This window comes from Micromys minutus (genome assembly GCF_963924665.1).
Source record: "Micromys minutus genome assembly, chromosome: 17".
NCBI classification, from domain to species: domain Eukaryota; kingdom Metazoa; phylum Chordata; class Mammalia; order Rodentia; family Muridae; genus Micromys; species Micromys minutus.
Window position 1 is genome coordinate 34,577,230 of NC_137952.1, and position 16,816 is coordinate 34,594,045.

The window sequence follows — 16,816 nt, forward strand, 5'->3', positions numbered from 1 at the left end:
GCCTAAATCCATCAAGAGTCCTGAGCAGCACTCTCGGCCTGATTCCTCCCACAGGTTCTCCCTTTAATACCATCACAATGAAAGGCACTAATTTTGGAAAAGACATATTCAAACAATAGCATTTATTTCTGAAATGCCAAGTACAACATGTCCTACCACATACTGTGCCTCAGTAGAGAAGCATCTAGAACAGCCTCCTTGCCTCTAGGAACAGCTAATAAGCCTGCACCTGAGCCCTGGTGCTGGTGAAGGTTGCTAGTTGTTAAATCCAAGGTCAACTGATGGTTAAAGCTCCAGTTTCACTCCCGGCATTACAAATATTTCTTCGGGTGTTTCTGTGCAGCTTTAGACTTGGCTGTCCTACATAACAGGGGCGAGACTTCGGATGTCGAATCTGTTCTAACCAGGAACACGACTGTCCAGTGTGAGGCCTCACCACGATGTCCTACTCCTCAACTTCAGTCTCACCATTAGATACGTTTTCTTGCCTGGGGTGTCCAGGCACACCAGTTACTCTAATCAGAAAGGAGTCTCTCACACATCTCCCCACATGTCTGTTCTATTGCTCAGGTTTCATCTTTACCTGCTCATAGAAGCCTTTCTTCTTGCTACATAATAATTCATGTCTTCCTGGTGAATGTTCCCTCTATTTTCTTAATGATCACGTATTTTAAAAAGCCAGACGGCTTCCTCGTGTCATTTTGTTTTGAAGCTTGGTTGCTCCATTAGGGTGGGTACAACCAAATCTTCCCCATTCACCACACAATGGCACCACAGCATATACCCAGCAGGCAGTGGGTATCTAGACACTTGCTGATTTCTAGGGTTCAGGTGATGCACAACAGAATTAAGATGTTTTACCTTTGAGCCAAACTCTTATAGCACACACACTCCTCTTGGAAAGTTCTTTCATGTATGACGGTATATGTATTTTTAAAATTATTTTGTTACTATTTTACTTGGAAAAAAGTATTTTAAAGATTTATTTATTTATCATATATAAATACACTGTTGCTGTTCTTCAGATATACTCAAAGAGGGCATCAGATCTCATTACAGATGGTTGTGAGACACCATGTGGTTGCTGGGATTTGAACTCAGGACCTCTGGAAGAACAGTCAGTGCCCCTAACCAGGAAAAAACTTTTGAACTCAAAACAAATGACAAGGACTGGGGAGATAGCTGAATGGCTAAAGCACACAGTATACAAATATGAGGTTTCCCCAGAAACCCACACAAATGCCAGTTGGGTATAGCAGCCTATATATGTTCCAGTATAGAGAGTGAATCTCAGAATCAGCCAGTCAAACTGTAGGGGAGAGCTCTGGGTTCAATTGAGAGGCCCTCCCTCAGTGAATAGGTAGAGAGTAAGAAATGAAGGTGCCCAATGCTAAGTTTGGACCTCCACATGTACGTGCATTTGTGTGCACATGAACTCATACACACACACACACACACACACACACACACACACACACATAAATAAATTAATCTAAAGATTAATTCTAAGAATAAAATTAGTGCATAGAAAATAGAGCACTGTTTGATTTATTGACTTTTACCTGACCCATGGGCAAACTTCATTATGCTAGGAACAGCTACTTGGGTTGACAGTTTCTTCTTGAAAAGGTGACATACAAGATCACAAGTGAAAACAGATCATTGCAAGGCTGAAAAGGAAACTGTGTCCACATGGATGGAAAAGATGAAGCTAAGTGTGTGGGGATGAGCTCAATGTGTGTGAACTCACAAAGCTGCTTCCAAGTGGTGTGTCCACCCTAATGCTATTTAGTGGTCTTATTCCATGTTCCACATCTGTATGCAGGAGATACAGCCTGGCACAGAACACATACCGTCAATGTTTGCAGCATTAACACATAGGAGATACTTCAAACTTACCAGCACTTTGCAGGCTTGTCCTGTCTCTCAGGAGCACATCTCCAAGAATTTGTCGGTAAAATATCAGTAAGTGGGCGGAGCACATACTCCCCACCAAGGTCTCGGGCAGCAGACTAACGGGGAAGACAGGCAGTCATTAAACGGACCCTTCCAATCCAACCTCCCGGGGTTTTTCTTGTGTATTATTGAATGAATAAGTTTTACTTTACTATTGGAAAAAAAAGACTTTACAGTTTAAAGGAAAACTTACACCACAACTTAGTCACTTTAAACCAGCGATAACTAGTCTCCCTTAAACCAGAGATAACTAGTCTCCTCAGCTCTACATTTTTATGTCTCAGTCCCATGTTGTATGCCGTGGTTCTGTGCTAGCGCACACACCCATGCATAGAATCAAATAAAGGAAAGTCATTAATGTGTTCTGGAAAGTGACTAGTGAGCTACAAGCTTGAACAAAAGCATGTGGCTGCCAAGCCTGATTTGTTGGAAGAGGAGGAAATGCCAGTTTAGACTGTTCATGGGCTGGGTGGGACACAGGAGGTGTGACAAACCTGAACTGAATCCTGATTTTGCTACTTCCTAGCAGTCTGGCTAGGGATTAATTAATCACTCTTGGTGTGCTTTTGTTTCCTTAATTGTAGGATGCCAAGCCTAACACCGGAATTTCAGGTTACTGAAAGGATTAAAATGAAGCAGCTGTAGCATTTAATACATGTCTAGTATATAGCAAGGCTAAAAAAAAAGAATTTAATATTAAAGTTAAGATGGTATCCGTTTAAAATAGGTTATTATGACTTTGGGGTGGAATATGTAATCTCCATGGTAAACACACAAGTGCACACAAACAGATATATATGATTTACAGACTATATACAAATGGAAACAGAAAAGAAATCAAGTGTCAGTGGCAAAACAAAACAAATAGAAAAAAGTATGGAAGAAAATGAAAAAAAAAAAGCTCCAAGATATAGAGAAAAAAGTAATAAATGCCAAAATAATGGCACTTCCATGGGCAACTACATTAAATGTAAATGGATCAAAACTCCCCAATCAAAATATATAGACTGGAAGAAAGAATTTAAAAAGATAAATCAAACTATATAAGAGTCTTATTTTAGACTCAGGACAAAAATATTTTGAAAGGTTACAAAGGTGGCTTCAATTTTTCTAATTTATCCCTTATTTTACTATCTAGTCAATTTTAGAAAGAAAAATGATCATACAGGTAAAATTCAGGCTTCCAGTTGACTGGAATAAGAGATGAATGAGGTCATTAGGCTGGTGTGCAGGAGCAAAGAAGACCACAGGTAAGTAGCTTCACAGCATGTAGATGAATATCCCTGACCACTCCCTATCCCTGCATTTCTAGGCTGTCTTACCTAGTCATATCCACTATTTGGCTCACGGATCACATAAAAAACCCTGATTTGGTATAAGTTCAAGGTAGATTTCATGATTACTATTGAGGAGCCCTGATGCCACCATGTCCTATGAGGTCACGCTGTGACTCCTAAGAGTAGTTTACATCTGGCTGAGGCCTCTGTGGGTAGTGCGCCAAGGTATGCCAAGTACTGGCTCATGCCGAAGATCTGTCACTGATTTTGCCAAGGGAAGGGATGGAAACTTCCTCCCTTGTGTCTGACCCCTCTTTTCTTACAGATCGGCCTGCTCCATCTGTCTGGAAGGCATGGACACTCCTTCCCTTCCACCTCCTTACTGCAAGAGGCAATGGTATTTCACTTTGTTTCTTAGAAATTGCCTAATTTTTTTCCAAACCCAAGATGACCAGAAAGTTCTAACCTACTAAAGGCTGGGCTGAAGAAGTGGAATAAACGCCCCTACCAAAAAAAAAAACAAACAAACAAACAAACAAACAAACAAAAAAAAAAACCAAAAAAGAAAAACAAACAAACAAACAAAAAAACCATTTTACTCCAATTTCACCTGAGTCTCAGTGAACTGGGAACAGAAGAGTGTAATGAATAGGCCCCAGCAGTAACAATCCTATTGTATTTTTAACAAGAGTAAAATGTAAGTAAAAGAGAGAAAGGGGTGGAAATGTGTCACACAGACAAAGGAAAATAACTCTGTAGGAATTTACTCAGACCATTGTTCTAGGCAAATGTTTCCTTTCATTCAGAACCCCAAGGGCCTGAACTTGGAGCTTTCTCATCTTAGGACCTCAGAAGTGTGCCTATGTTCAAACCAGTCAAATTAAGTCCCTATGGAAATTGGCTCTAGGTGTGTCGGGGTGGTGCACACCTTTAACATCTGCACTCAGGAGGCAGAGGCAGGTGGATCTCTGTGAGTTCAAGGCTAGTCTGGTCTGCATTAATAAGTTCCAGGAGCAGCCAGAAATACATTAGCAAGTAGCAAAACCCTGTCTCAGAAAGAAAATTAAAGATAGAAAGAAGGAAAGAAGGAGAGAAAGGAAGGAAGGAAGAGAGAGAGAATGGGGCAAGTGTTGGAACTGAACAGGGAGCTACCGTCACATAACATAACAGGCTCACCCTAAACTGAGGCTATGGGCCTAGGGGGCAAGGCTCTTCCTTGTGCAAAGAAACTGGTATAAGACATGGGTCTGCACTTCGCACTTTCAAGTCTTCTGATATACAGATCATACCTAGCATTTATGCAAAAATGCTGAATAAATGAGGTGCCACAAGCAAGCTGGTTCTTAGGAGAAAATAGGCACATGAAAATTCGAACTGGGGTTCTCACCAGGGACCAGGCCTCCACTGTTGTGTGCTTTTGGCATAATAGAAAGAGCTCCACAGAGCATCTCTCACCATCTAGCAGAAGAGAACCATACTTAAGCATGGGTGAAGGTAACGAGGGGCAAGTGTGGTTAGAAGTGGAATATACCTTTAAAAGGGAGAAGAATTATGTGGGGGTGTTGTTCTTTCTTCTCCCATCTATGGAGAGTAGCTTGTCAGGGATGTGAGGATGCTAAATAGACCAGCCCTGCCTGCCTTCACTTCCCCCGTGTGGAAGCTCAGAGACCTCTGTGGAAAATTCACATGCTGGGCCCAGCCTCTCACCCATAGCATGGGCCTCACAGTTCACAATCCTTTGAAAATCCATGGCCTGGTTTCTGTTAGAGTCAGCCTGTTCTTGGATCACACCAACACAGTGCTCAAAGTAGAATGGCCACTTCAAGATACAGCTTAAGTCTGTGGGTCTGTGGTGCTTTGAATATGCTTGGTCCAGGATGTGGCTCTCTTAGGAGGTGTGGCCTTGTTGGAGGAAGTATGTCACTGTGGGAGTGGGCTTTGAGGCCTTCTTCCTAGCTGCCTAGAAGACAGTCTTCTCCTGTTGGCTTCTCAGCTTCTCTAGCACCGTGTCTACCTGCACACTGCCATGGTTCCTACTAATGATAATGGACTGAACCTCAGAACCTGTAAGCCAGTCCCAATTAAACGTTTGCCTTTATAAGAGCTGCCTTGGTCATGTCTCTACAGCAGTGGAAACCCTAACTAAGAGAAAAGGATACATGGCAGACAGGCAGGAGAGGTTGGGTCAGTGGGAGTGAAGTCCCAGGGAAGCACAGAGGACACAGCAGGAAGCTCTCTACTTGGACACTTATCTGTGCCCACTGTGAGCTACGTTTAACACAACCTTGGCTGGTCCCAGGGCGACAGGAACTAAGAACTTTTGCCCATGACCCTCCAACACAGGACAGTGTTCATGGCTTCATACAGATGGCCAGGTTGAAGGCCATCTTGAGGCAGTGGAGAGTATCTGAGAAGCAGTATTTGAGCCCTGCAGGCCTGGTCAGAGCTGAGCAGCCGGGCAGCACAGCAACAGAACCAGGACAGGATTGGGCTTCTCTTACTAAGGCTGCTACAGTGAGGCTCTTGTTCTCCCCACCATGAAAAGGAACAAGTTTTCAGGTGAAGATTGGCCAAAAGAGAGAGGGAAGATTAGAGGCTTCATGAATACCTAGGGAATAAAAAAAAAAAAAAAGCCAAGAGTAAATAGTGTCCACAACCACATTATTAATGGCTGCGGACAGATTGAACTGTAAAGTATACCTCACACTTCAGCACAACCTGGACTGAAAACAGCCATGCTCTGAGGGCAGACCAAGCCTTGTTTCACCCCACTTCATTAAAAAAAAATTAATGATCCACTTGTGTGTGGGGGCAGGGGGCAGAAGAAAACTTTTAGGAGTTGGTTTTCTTCCAGCACTTGGTCCATGGGACCAAACTCAGATGGCGAGCACCTTATCTGCAGAGCCATCTCCCTGGCAACTCTCCCCACTTCCTGATGACTTGTGAGCCAGGTCTTCGCTTTCCCTGATTCCCTATGTGTCCCATGGTCTAGCCCTCCACCCTTCAAGGCCTATTTAAAGACAATGTCTGATTTTTACCAGACGTGCTCATTTGAACAAATCTTGGGATTACATTTCCATTTATCTATGCATAAAACAATCATGCTGGCACCTACAGAGGGCAGCACCAGGTTTCTGTGTGTGTGTCACATATAGATATGGGCTAAGTGGTTTTATATGCTTCCTTTTACTAAGCCCCATTACAGCTTTACAGGGCTGATACTGTTAAAGTCTGAGATCCTGAGAGGTGCTTCAGTGACTACAGGGCACTGAGTGAGGCACTAGCAGATCTGAGATGTCGCTCAGGTAGATTCAATCTTCCTGAGGAAATCCAACATCCTCAGAATTGGAATGGCCCGCCCCTCTCCCCCAAGTGCTGTCAAGAATGTAGAGTAACTGACACTTTCCTGCTTTGCTAGTGACCGGGTAAATGGCACATCATATGAAAACGCTCTGGCAGCTTCTTATCCAGTTAAAGAAATGCTCTCTAAGATAGCAATTTCATCCCCAGGTATTTTTACCCGTAAGAAATGCAGATAGACGCACTGCATGCAAATATTTGGAGAAGCTTTATTACTGTCTGACCAGATCTAGAAACATCAGGCAATGCATGGATAGGCAGGCAGACAACAGTGGCCTATCCACCGAGTGTAACACCATCTAGAACAAAAAGGATCAATTTGCTACGAGGCCCGCAGCATGGATGGGTCTCCAGTGCATCTCCCTGAGTGAAAGAAGACAGATTTCAAGTCTACCCACTACCAAATCATGAGGGATTGGAAAAGTAGACAAGTTGAGGAAAAAGACATATTTGGCTGCTTGAGGTTGGGGCTGGGATGTCCATTTCAAAGGGACATAAGAGAACTCTTTTTAAAGAGAGAGAAAGAATGAAAGTGTTCTTCATCTTGCCTGCAGGAACTGTTACAGCCATCATCATGAACATCTGTCAAGACTCAGAGCTGTTTGATAAAAGGGAATTTTACTATAGGTGAATTAGAACTTCCTAAACCTGACACAGAAAAGAAGGCCCCTGAGCATAGGACTACATACTGGTAAGCCTCACCTATTCGAGAGCATCTACATTATCTAATGTAACATCTATTACTCAAAAATACAGGTGTATATGTGTGTGAGTCACATGGAGGCCAGAAGAGGGTATTGGATCTCCTGGAGATGATTTATGAAGGCTGCCCGACATGGGTGCTGGAATCCAGCCCTGGTCCCCTGGAAGAGCAGCCAATGCAGTTAATCACTGAGCCATGCCTCTAGGTTTTATAGCCACTTGAGCTAACTGGAGAGGAAGGGAATCTAAGCTTTATTACTACTGCACTTTTGTCAGAGTACTTAAAGAGGCAAGAGCAACTGACAGAAATAAAGCAAGCATCCCCTTCACTTATCCCCACCCTCCCCGAAAGGTCAGGCCAGCTACTCACCTAAGCATGGCCCTTGACCTCCTGTTCAGAGACCGAAGTTTCACCAGAAGTTGAGGTTGCCTCCGCACGCTTATCATCTGACGGAAAACACTGCCCTGTGCTACAAAAACATCAGGAATATAGTCACAGTTTAAGTGCTTGGAATGGTGTTCATTCAAACACACATTCAATGAGAATCTACAGCCAGTGGAGCTGGGCCACATGAAAGGCAATGGTCACCTGCCTGTCTTGACATGAATGTAAATGTGTCTCCAGAGGCCACCTCACAGGCCACTGTGATAGATGCTCTGAGGTATAAAGGGAGCTGATAAGACAAGCCTGGCTCCAGATGGAACCAACAGATCCTTAGACTCCAAAGCTCTGCCTGTTCTACAAAGCCAGACTCCCACTGGCGCTGTGGGCACTGGCACTGTGGACCCTGGTGGCACTGTGGACCCTGGTGGCACTGTGGACCCTGGTGGCACTGTGGACCCTGGTGGCACTGTGGACCCTGGTGGCACTGTGGTCCCTGGCACTGTTGAGGATCTGGAGCACCAAGCCCTGACCTGGATCCTGGAGGAGCTGCATGTCTGTTGGAAGCCACACTATGAGGAAGGACCATATCTGTCTTACTGTCTTACTGGTGGATGGTATTCTTGGTTTTTATTATTTATTTAGTGGAGAGGGTAACCTGACATGCATTTAAAAAAATCTACATCCTTTAATTAGCTTATTCTACTCATTCTATAACTGTCGAGTATTATGCTGGCAGCTTTATGCCAACTCGCCACAAGCTAGATTCATTTGAGAGATAGGAGCCGCAGCTGAGAAAAATACTTCCGTAAGACCAGGCTGCAGACAAGTGTGTAAGGTATTTTCTTAATTAGTGATTGATGAGGAAGGGCCCAGCCCATTGTGGGTGGTGCCACTCCTGGGCTGATTGTCCTGAGGAACAAACCAGAAGGCAACACTCCTCCATGGCTCCTACCCTGTCTGAGCTCCTGCCCTGACTTCCTTCCACGATGGAAGGTCATGTGGAAGTTTACACCAAATAAACCCTCTCCTCTCCAAGTTGCTTCTGTTCATGTTTCATTATAGTAATAGAAGCCCTGACTACGCCAGGCATCAATGTAGTGTCCAATAAAAAGGAGCTGAGGCAGGGTCCCCAATTCTTCACAGTTCCTGACCTTAGAGTCTCAGAGGTGTCAACAAAAATAATCACTCAGTGGCTTAATGTTCGCACTGATGGCATATGAAGGTTTCTAATTCCGAGGGAAAGCAGATTTTGTTAGAATGCAGCTGGGCTCTCTGCTGCTCTACTGCTCGCTCCACTTATGGAAAGGAGGGGATATGGTTCTAGATGTCACCCAGAGGCCCATGAGTGCTGCAGAGATGGCCTAGTGGATAAGAACACTGTCTGCTCTTGCAGAGGACCCATGCTCAGTTCCCAGCACCCACACGGTAGCTCACAACCATCTGTAACTCCAGTACCAGGGGATCTCACAGCCTCTTCTGACGTCCATAGGCACCAAGCATGCATGTAGTGCAGAGAGATACATGCATACAAACACATACATAAAAAACCAAAATAAGCCATTAAAAAATACCTGTATACTAAAGGCTGATCACCAGACTCTGTACTATGGAGATGGTGGAACTATTTGGGGGTGGGGCCTTCAGGGTCACAGTCAAGCTACTGGAGCTGTGCCTATGAAGGAGATACAGCCTTTCTGGGCTGCTCCACAGCCATTGAGGGGTGAAAGGCTTCTTTACCACATGCTTTGCCATGATGTTCTTTGCTAACAGAGACCAAAAGCAACAGGGCCAACTGACCACAGACTGAACACTGTGGAAATGTAATTCCAAATTACCCCACCCCCATTTAGCTTGCTTATGGCAGAGTCACGGTGGTAAGAAGCCAGCTGATAGAGGGTCACACATAAGGGCTGTACCTCTTCTAGACACTGAAGGGTCCACTTCAACACCTTTTTCATAAGGAGTGCCGCCATTCAAGAAGAGTTCGTATGTTCTAGAAAAGAACGGTATAAGTGAGGGTCCTTGTCAGGGGCACTTGCGAACTAGACCCTGCCAGGGATGCTTTTTAGCATGAAATGATACATGGGAATTTTACTAAACTCATAGGTAAATGAGAATCAAGGTGCTGACTCTTCAGTGAGGTACCAACTCAACAGACAGACTCTCTCCAAAGCACAAACTGCAGGAAGTGTGGTGTCCACATGAAGAGAAGGAAAGTTCTGACATTACCACAATGATTGGACTTTAATAATTTGTGCCAATAAGTAACAGCCTTTAGTTTTCAAATGTATGGAGTCGCTATTTGCAACGAAGTCATTAATCAGCTGTGCCCCTTCCCTTCTTTGCTAAGTGTGTGCTGTATGTCTGAGTTGTTGCCCTTGTGTCCCATGTGCTTCTAGTCTATGGAAATGTGACTTAAATGCAGAGAGAAGCTCAAAGGTTCCTTTATTCCCCATTGCACTCCTAGAGAGGTTTCCCTGGATCCATCCACACAACACACACTGGAGCGATTAAAAACAGCCGTGAGTCCACTTCTGGACAGGTGGACATTTTATCTCCCCTACTAAGTACACTATAACCCTGAGTTACAGTGCAATATGTTGCCATTTATATTATACTGGGTATAAAATAATTTTTTAAGAAATGTAAGAAGTCAGGGTTTCCATAATGACACAGTGATAACAAATGTCCTCTCCTTCTTGCTAGGGTGATGTCAGACAACTGGTGGCCAGGATTCTTATCTCTGCCCAGTGGTGAGGAGGGCTTGATGGGGGTGGGTGTTGCCTAAAGTAATCCTCACGTGAGGCTCTGAGATAAGAAGTAATCTCCAGATTAAAGATGGAGGAACCTGAGACCTAGAGATGTTAAGGAACTTGCGTGATCACCCAGGGAGAGCTGGGCTTAGAGCTCCAGACGGGAACTTCCCACCCAGAATCTCATTCCCGTCTGCCCCTCTGCCTCTCTGTATTCCTCTGGGGAGTTTATGCTTATGTCCTTGACTCAGGTCTTTATTCTCCCCTATTTAAAATTGAGATTATCTATTATCTTTTTAGTTTTTGAGACGGGGAGGCAATCTCCTCACCTAGTATGTGTAACACAGGTATTGGCCCAGACTGCTTTTGCTCTGACAGCCTCAATTTGATTACAGTTGTTGCCACTGCAATTTCAGTGGGCTCCCTGTCATGGAAGGCAGAGGGTCGAACACTCACCATCTGGAGCACACCAGGCTCAGCACAGTGAAGTGCAGTGAATCCATGGGAACTACCGACTGAATGTTCTCAGCACGCAGCCCGGGCAGACATCTTTTAAAACATGGATTTGCTGGGTCATTTCTTTCTCACTAGGGTGAGCATATGAACTGTTTTTCCATGCTCCCTCAATCTTAGACACCCTCTTCCTAAAACTTGTTGAACTATTAACAGAACACATCTGAGGTAGACAGTCCCTAGGGCTAGAAATCACTCACTTGTGAGGAACAGTGAGTGAGCTTACTTACTTTGCTGGAATAGGAACTCCACTGGCATCGAAAAGCTTAAGAAATACCCAGCCACAGCTTAACTCTCCTCTCTCACCAGTCGACTGCGAAATAAAATGAACACATGGGACAAGGCTTAAGCTAGCCACTTACACACACACCAAGTCCTCACACTCAATCTAAGCACCTAGCTGCTCTCAAAGAAAATAAGATGCCATATGCCACATGCCATTTTACTTGTAGGTCAGTTGTTAAAAGTGCTACTTCAAATGACAATTCTGCTTTATCACGGTTGCTTGGAAAGGTCCCTTAAACCCCACCTTGAGGTAACTGTTGCCACTGGGTCTTCAGTGCCACAGTTTGGGAACACTGTCACAGGATACTACAGGGCATTTGGAAGCTTTGTTTTACAGGAGAATGGAACAGAAGAATCAATAACTCAAGGAACCCTTTCCTCAGCCCCCTGGATCAGTGGGGCTCACCTGGTCTCCTCACGCCCTACCCATCTATCCTGAAGATGTACAGGACCATGCAGTAAATTAATGGGCTCTTCCTCTGACAGCTTTCTGTGTAGCTGCAAAGCCAAGTTTATTATATGCTACGCAGTTCAAGCTGGGACCAGAATACAGACATGTGGACTCTGGTGAGTGTGCACACCAGTGGGTTTAGTGTTTCTCTGACAGACATTAAAGCACACTTCTGATGATTTCCCTTGCCGTTCTCACAAGTCCCTCAGCAAGAACTGTGACCTACAAAGTTAAGTGGCCTTGACTCCTGGAGGACAGTGCTAGGATGCCCTCAGGACTTTTTAATTACCTCTGGGAAGTCCCGGCCTTTATTGAGATTTTGTTCTTTAAAAGCAACTGGAGTTCAATGATGCTATAAATGCCAATAAAACCCTTCTGCCTTAAGTAGCACTTAGCATTACTAAGGGTGGAAAGATGGCTCAGTGAATCTAGGTGCTTGCTGAGAAACCTGACAACCTGAGTTTGATGCTGAGGACCATATGGAGAAAGGAGAGAGTGGACTCCTACGCTTGTTCTCTGTGCCCACCCTAAATATCATGTAATAATTTTTTTAAATGAAAGATGAAAGTCAGTATCACTCTGGTTCCTTCACAGTTCAATTACTATGTGTTTGAACACCTGGTCTCCAGCTGGTATACTGTTTGGGATTTTGGTTGCAGCAGGTGGACCCTGCTGGAGGAAGTGGGTCCCTGGGGGTGGCCTTGAGTTTTACAGTCCAGTCCCACTTGTTCACTGTCTGCCTCCCTCTTGACTGCTGCTGCTCTGAGACTAGGCCTCCCCCTGCTGTCTGGCCTGCTTCCCTGCCACAGTGGACTGATCGATCCCTGGAACTGTAAGCCAGAATAAACTTCCCCAGCCACTTTTTTATCGGAACAACACAAGTGTGGCTAACACAGCTTCTATCACTTTGCTTGTAAATCAGATACAGGTCTAAGGGTTCCCCTTTGACACAGCAGAAGAGTTTGTCTTTCAATTTTGACATACATTGCGAATATAAGAAATCCCAAGTTCAAATAATATCCCAAGGTCTGGAGTTGAAGAATTGGACCTTATAAAACAGTCACCATCGAGCAGGCATGGCAAGATGCCAGTGACCTAGAAAGATAAGGAAACCAAAGTTACTGACAGCAGTGAAGAGTGGGCTGGGCTTGGAGCCTCCCTTCAGCAAAGGGAGAGCCAGGAGGGACGCACAGAGATGGCTCAGTGAGCAAAGGGTTTGCAGCCAGGACTGAAGACTTGAATTTGATCCCTGATGGACCCACAAAGTAGAAGAGAGAACTGACTTCGGCAACTACCTCTGCCCTTCAGTTGCATGTTGCGTTTTAGCATATGATATGGTAAAACAGACAAAGGTAAAACAAACATATACAAGCTTTCTGGAAAGTAGATGGTCCAGATCCACTACTGTCAGGCAGTCCCCAGAGCTGTGACAAACACCTCCTGAATGCTATATTATACTGTTTCTAAAAGGAACAAGGTGTGTCCATCAGTAGTGGGTACTGCTGCTATGCACGTGTGCACATGTAAACACCCACAGAACTAGAGCATGTGATGCGCTCGCACTTATCCCCCTGCATCCCGGGAAAACAGGAAATTCCACTTCTAACGCTGCATGTGCACAGAGATGAGGGAGGGAACTGAAGGTCTGAGCCCAAAGACAAGCAGTGCTCCCTGGAGGCAGGTGTGAGGGAACAGAGGGCTTTAAGGAGCTGTGTCACAGAGCAGTGAGGACACAAGTCACATCAAGTGAAGTGGCTGAGCCTCCAGCACAGCTTGTGCCCTCTCCCTGACCTGTCTTGTACCAGGAGGAAGGGAACTGACGGGTTCTAGGGTGCAGTGGGACAAAGGAGTTAGCTGTGGGAGGGAGGGAAACTCGAAGCCACAGTCCTTGGAGGCAGGAAAAAGCGAACCACAAACATTCCTGTAAAAGGAACATGAAGCTCCTTTGACTCACTAGCGTCTGTGTGAAAATGACTCAGACGTGAAGCCCTACCCTCACCAGCCTCAACGGGATCTGGGTGTAACACACCAGTCCCTGAGGTGGCGTTGCTTTGGTTTCTATCTGAGGGAAATGCCTGGGTACCATTAGCACAGTTGGAAGATTTCATTTTGAAAAACACCCCAATCCTAATCTTCCCTTCTTGTTTTCTGCTCCATGAAAGGACACTTCCTAAAATTGAAATCCACTGAGAGGCTGTGGCCACAACTTCAGTGAGTCAGGGGCCTGAGGGACTCTTGCCGAGATCAACAAAGAATAATAAAGACTATAAAGATTTCCATTTGGCCCTATACACTGCATATTTCATGCACCACACTCTGGAAGCCTTAGACGTACACTTTGCAGGTGAAGGATCTCCCTCAGCAAGTGACCTACCTGAGGAGAAAAGGTCCATGTTTTTGGCTTTTTAGGCTGCCACACAGCTCGGACTGTATGAATATTGCTCAGGACCTGAAATGAGATTTTCTCATTTGAAGTCATACTGTAGGGGCCTATGAAACACTGCACCTCTGAGTTCCAAGCCAGCAACAATTGCTGCATCTGTGTGTGTGTGTGTGTGTGTGTAGGGTATGTATAAAGGACAAAGAAAATGGAAGAACAAAAGATTAAAAGAAAGAGGAAACCAAGCAGGCAGCTGAAGATGGGGAGCCCAGTGCAGAGCATGTGAGGCCCTGAGCTCCATCTTTATCCACAAGAGAAAGAGAAAATCAGGGAAAATGTAGCATTCAGCTGAAAGCCCCAGGCCCTTTCCAGCACCCCTGCTTTCTTGGGCTCTGCAGCCTTTGGTGAACTGCTCAGAGAACTGGGCTATGTGGAAAGTCTGTCTCTACAAGCAACATGTCCTTACTTGGTTCTGACAGCAGAACTTATTTGTGACAGTCTTAGATTCACTGTGGGAGGATTCAAGTAAACAGCACGGGGACACACATTCCTACTAGATACACCTGTACCAGGAAATACGCTACAATCCAGCTTCCTGAGTTAATGACTATGAGTTTTTCGTACACTCTATTATGTTGATGTGTTTGTTAAAACTCAAACTTCAAACTGGAACAGGATGTGCTGTTATACACCTGCAATCCCAGAAACAAGAGGATGAATACCAGGCTAGCCTGGGCAGCACTTAAGAGTCCAGGCCAGGGGCTGGAGAGATGACTCAGAGGTTAAGAGCACTGGCTGCTCTTCCAGAGGTCGTGAGTTCAATTCCCAGCAAGCACATGGTGGCTTACAACCATCTGTAATGTGATCTGATGTGTCTTCTGACATACAGATGTATATACAGACAGAGCACCCATATACAGTAAATTAACTAATGCATTAAAAAAGAGTTCCAGGCCAGCCTTGAGTACATAACTAGGACAATATCTCAGATAGAGAGGTAGGTAGGTAGGTAGGTAGGTAGGTGGTAGGTAGGTAGGTGGTAGGTAGGTGGTAGGTAGGTAGGTAGGTAGTAGGTAGGTAGGTAGGTAGGTAGATACTAATAGAACCATTCTATTGTACCCAGGGCAACTTGCCTCAGTTCTTATGGATTTAGCTCCTACCTTGCTGCCATCAAACAGGCAGAGGCGGATGTGTCTGCTGAGGACTTGTATGCTTGTTCCCGGGAGAGGAATCATTTTACAGCTCCATAAGGTCAGAATCAACGAAACACGACTTGGTCTTGACATGATCTAAAAGGAAAATTAAGCATAAAATTTATTTTTATTTATTATGTAAAACAAAAACATTTCTAAAACATCTTTTCAAATACAGCTTAAACAAACAAACACATAGTAGCAATTCACTCTGGAAATCAGCACTTAGGAGGTAAAGGGAAAGGACTAGAGGTTCAGGACCAGCCTGGGCTACATGAGACCCTTTTTTTTTTTTTTTTAACTGTTCTTCCAGAGGTCCAGAGTTCAAATCCCAGCAACTACATGGTGGCTCACAACCATCTGTAATGGGATCTGATGCCCTCTTCTGGTGTGTCTGAAGACAGAGACAGTGTGTTCACATATACATAAAATAAACAATTCTTTAGGGGGAACAAAAAGCAAGCAAGCAAAGGAATACAAAAAAGACATATAAATTAAAAAACAAAACCCAAGAATTTTACACAAGCATATATGCACAATAGTTTTGGTGAAGTTCACTTAAAATCAAAATCAATCATTTGAGGCAAATTTTCATGGAGCTACATTTGAAAGTTGCAATTTTTTCTTAATTACTTATAAACTGCAATGAAAAGGACACGCAGGACTCCCAGGTAAAAATAATCTATCTCTGAGTCATTTTGCAAGGTGTGTGTGGGCGTGCCCAGGTTAGCACTAGGACAAGGCATCAGTGTCCAGAGTCCTGCCCTGAACTCCCGCAGTGACACAGTGGGAAAAAGCTGGAAGAGGAAAAAGAGGAAAAAGCTCCTCCCCAAGTTCTTCACTGTGCTTTATCCGAGCACTAGAAACCACGTGGTGGCTCACAACCATCTATAATGGGATCTGACGCCCTCTTCTGGTGTGTTTGAAGACAGGTACAATATACTCATACATAAAATAAAATAAATAAATCTTTTTTTAAAAAATGGCAGGATAGTTGGAGTTACATAGTAAGGCCTTGGCTAAAAAAAATGGTTAATATATAAAGTTAGAGTTTGTTCTTTTGTAATCAAAGAAAATAACTTAAAAGAGGAAGATAAAGTTGACGTAAAAAGTTTCAAACTATAAATATCTTCTAGAAGTAGAGTGTGTTCTTTGCGATGCATCTGCCAATTTGCATGCTATTTACATACTTGCCACAGGAGAGACACTGGACACTCCCTTGCCCAACAGCAACTACACGTACCGTGCCTGCTTTAGCATCCCACATTAGATCTCTGAAGGCCAGCTGAGACGTCGTGAGCTCTGGCTGCAAGAAGTAGCTTGCTCGAAACTGGCTCCCTGCTGAAGCAACGTTCTCTTTATTTTCTTACAAAAGGAGACATGAGATTCAAACCCTTCACTTCAGTCCACACTGTTACATGACAAGCTTAGCAAGAGCGCTCTGAAAAGCCATGGGCTCAGTGAGCTCAGATCCTGAGACAGATGTACCGATATATGTTCGTACAGAAAAACAAGGCCCAAAACTTGAAGATAAAAAGGTCACCTTAGTGCTCACCATTAG

General features: G+C 44.4%; 1 protein-coding gene across 5 annotated transcripts in view; it reads right to left on the reverse strand.

The window, feature by feature from the left end:
• NPHP1 (nephrocystin 1) overlaps positions 1 to 16,816 on the reverse strand; it is a 42,516-nt gene that overhangs the window by 5,668 nt on the left and 20,032 nt on the right. For 3 of the 5 annotated variants that reach the window (XM_080931021.1, XM_080931019.1, XM_080931023.1), the window contains 8 exons: positions 16,499 to 16,596; positions 15,223 to 15,351; positions 14,057 to 14,131; positions 12,667 to 12,777; positions 11,177 to 11,259; positions 9,597 to 9,673; positions 7,666 to 7,765; positions 1,900 to 2,012 (listed from right to left, as the gene is read on the reverse strand). In XM_080931021.1, the coding sequence (XP_080787147.1) occupies positions 1,900 to 2,012; positions 7,666 to 7,765; positions 9,597 to 9,673; positions 11,177 to 11,259; positions 12,667 to 12,777; positions 14,057 to 14,131; positions 15,223 to 15,351; positions 16,499 to 16,596 (786 nt within the window). The remainder of the gene's footprint in view (positions 1 to 1,899; positions 2,013 to 7,665; positions 7,766 to 9,596; positions 9,674 to 11,176; positions 11,260 to 12,666; positions 12,778 to 14,056; positions 14,132 to 15,222; positions 15,352 to 16,498; positions 16,597 to 16,816) is intronic. The other 2 variants (XM_080931022.1, XM_080931020.1) reach the window with 1 other exon arrangement.